Raw genomic sequence first — 2,876 nt, 5'->3', positions numbered from 1 at the left:
TTTACTAACTTCAAAGACTTATTTTCTCTCTCTCATATATGTGAATGTCCTATGGGATTAGTTCTGGTCTTCAATAGCTAAAAAAGCTTGCCATGAATACAAACTAACGTATGCTGCAAAGGGTGGACATTGTGCAATTATTTAACTTTCATTTTTAATAGAGCACTCTAATAATTTTTGACAGCTCAAGAGTAATAGTCAATGCTGTGAACATAGTACTCCTGAGGAGAGATTTGCCCAGCACTTAGCCCTCCCCTCAAGTAGGCTGGCTTCAGGAATGTGGATGCTTGTTGTTATAAAACAACATAGAAAAACTTGAGTTCAACCACTTACTGCACAGAGTCCATAGAAACAATCTAGTGAGGCTGTGATCTGTCTTGCAGTCCAGGCAAGTAGGAAAAGCCAGCATGACCTCCCTCCTGCAAGATAAACTTTATGAGATCCATAGTCAGGCTCCTTCTCCCAGCAAAGACTTCCATCACTTTACCATCACCAAAACAGAGGTAAAAATTGTTCATTGACTTTCAATTAGCATTGTAAAAAAATCATCAGCTCATAAGTGTGTTTCTAAAAATGTTACGCTTTGTATTCAAAGCATATAGAGCATCACACAATGTTTCCAACCTTTTTTTGCTTCACAGTAATGTCAAAAGATGTCTTTTGTGAAATAAGTTTAGTCCTATAATTTGTATTGACTGATCTTTAATGCTTTGCTAAACAAGATGCTTAAAAAAAGTGAATTTGAATTTCTTTTTCAAACTTGCAGTAAATTATCTGACATTCACTGTGCTGTTGGTAGTGACACTTTTACTCCTTGCTTTGTTAGTTTTGATAGTTCAATAGCAACCTAATATTACATCATCATAGCAATACATGCAAAAAATTGTCTTAATATGACAGTAAGCTTGCAGAGTTAAAATCACTTATTCAAGAAATGCAAAAGCTAGGTTCCAGCAGCAGTGCAAACTTGGCTGTTTTTCACATGTTGTATGCCTTGTAGTATATGGATAACATTTTCAAAAGCATCTATTACTTAGGAGTCTAAGTCCTATTCTCAAAAGTGACTTTAGGCAGCACAGCTGAACTCTTATACACAGTTTTACCCTATATTTAGAAAATGTCTAATCCAATAGTTCTCATCCTTTTCCATTCTGGGACACCAGGCATACGCACCGAGTTTCTAATGTGCCAGGAGGTGCTTGCCCTGACTCTGCCCCAGGCCCTACCCCCACTCCATCCCTTCCCCCAAGGCCCCACCCCCACTCTGCCTCTTCCCGCCTCAGCTCTGCCTCTGCCCCAAGTGCACCAGGCCCTCGCTCCTCCCCCTGGCGCCTCCTGCACGCCACGGAACAGCTGATCTTGGTTGGTGGGAGGCTCTGAGGGGATAGGGAGGCACTGATAGGGGGTTGCCAGTGAGTGCTAAGCACCCACCATTTTTTTTCCATTGGTGCTTCAGCCCTGGAGCACCCGCAGAGTTAGCGCCTATGATCCCAGGTAACAATAGGAATAAAAAGCACCTTTAATTCTACTGTCTCTCAAATAGGTCAGTTGGAAATTCTAACAAAACTGATATTTTGACCACTTCTTTTCCCCCAAAAAATGTTTAATTTTTTTTCTGATCAGCTTGTAATATGAGATCGGGTTTCTTGATAAACTTAACATTTATCTGTCACATCTTCCAGAAAATTGTTTTAGAGGGAATTTTTTCAGTAGTCAGGGCTAAATTTTCAAAGAATCAAGCTTAAACTCACTGTAAGAGTACAATAAAGGGCTTTTGGATTTCTTTGTATAGTTGACGAAGTAAGATTTAGTACTGACAGAGAATTTTTCCTTCCTTATATCTGGAAATAAGACTCTCTGGCCTCTACAGAAGAATACTATGGGATAGCACGATGGACTGCATGTATGTCTTGTTTCGTATAGTATTGTCCTAGGTTCCTTTCCTTTTGTTTTCATGTATGGTATAAGAGTTGTGCTTAACAAATCTTGTCATAATTGAGAAAAATAATGTTAATAAAGAGACAAACAAGTGCAAGACTGTGTGTGATGTTGATTCAAGTTTTTTAGGCTGGTGAATTTAAAAACATCAACAAAGAAACAAAATCCTGTAGATAATTTCAGAGAGGCTGTGTGGTTTTGTTTTACACTGATTTACAAATGAGCGTGTTTAATTGATGCATACATCTACAGCTTTGTGACCCCCAAAAGCAGAATTGGAAGAGTGATATACTGTACAATTGTTTTGGTAAGCATTGATAAAAAGCTTCTTTGTGATACTAGTCCTAAATTTGTATCTTTTCTTGTACGGTATGAGATCAAAGACCTTGGCATAGCTGTTTTTTGTTTGAATTTATTTTTGGCTCAATTAAATTGAATTTAGTCCCTGTATCCACACTCATTCTTCTTGGTGCTGGTTGTTGTAGGTGATCTGGAGGTCATGGAGGATTTCCTTGCGGCCTAATCAAGAAAAGATTTTCCCAAAGGAAGTGAGGAAACCCCACAGTGATTTTTTGCTGGATGAACAGTTACACAGCAAGTATTGAGTTAGCAAACAAAGAACAAACAGTATGACTAATGTTGTCTCTCTCCTCTGTGATATATAGATGTCCTAATACCACTGCTGGTTTTGGGTTACATGTTGTCGTGGTGTATGCACACTCCGTCCCCATTTTGGGATGGGTCGTGGGTATGGGGGCACCGCGGTTACAGTCTACCAGACTGTCCTCATGCTTAAGAGAGTATGGGTCACAGGTTAGAGTCAATATGGCAGGTCTTGAGTTTGGGGCTGCGTGGCCTAATGGCCAGAGTCAATATGGCTGCCCTCGGGGACAAAGCAGTACAGCCTAAGGGCCAGAGTCAATATGGCTGCCCTGGGG

The 2,876-nt window shown here is 40.0% G+C and overlaps 1 protein-coding gene across 1 annotated transcript in view; it reads left to right on the top strand.

The window, feature by feature from the left end:
* Positions 1 to 407: 407 nt before the first annotated feature.
* LOC112126008 (F-box only protein 36) overlaps positions 408 to 2,876 on the top strand; it is a 13,573-nt gene continuing 11,104 nt past the window's right edge. The window contains exons 1-2 of the mRNA XM_024224392.1: positions 408 to 503; positions 2,424 to 2,532. Coding sequence (XP_024080160.1) covers positions 408 to 503; positions 2,424 to 2,532 — 205 coding nt within the window. The remainder of the gene's footprint in view (positions 504 to 2,423; positions 2,533 to 2,876) is intronic.

The sequence above is a fragment of the Terrapene carolina genome, unplaced genomic scaffold, assembly GCF_002925995.2.
Source record: "Terrapene carolina triunguis isolate 2854851 unplaced genomic scaffold, T_m_triunguis-2.0 Scaffold21, whole genome shotgun sequence".
NCBI lineage: Eukaryota > Metazoa > Chordata > Testudines > Emydidae > Terrapene > Terrapene triunguis.
The sequence above is the reverse complement of the archived record's forward strand: the minus strand, read 5'-3'. Positions and strand labels throughout refer to the sequence as shown.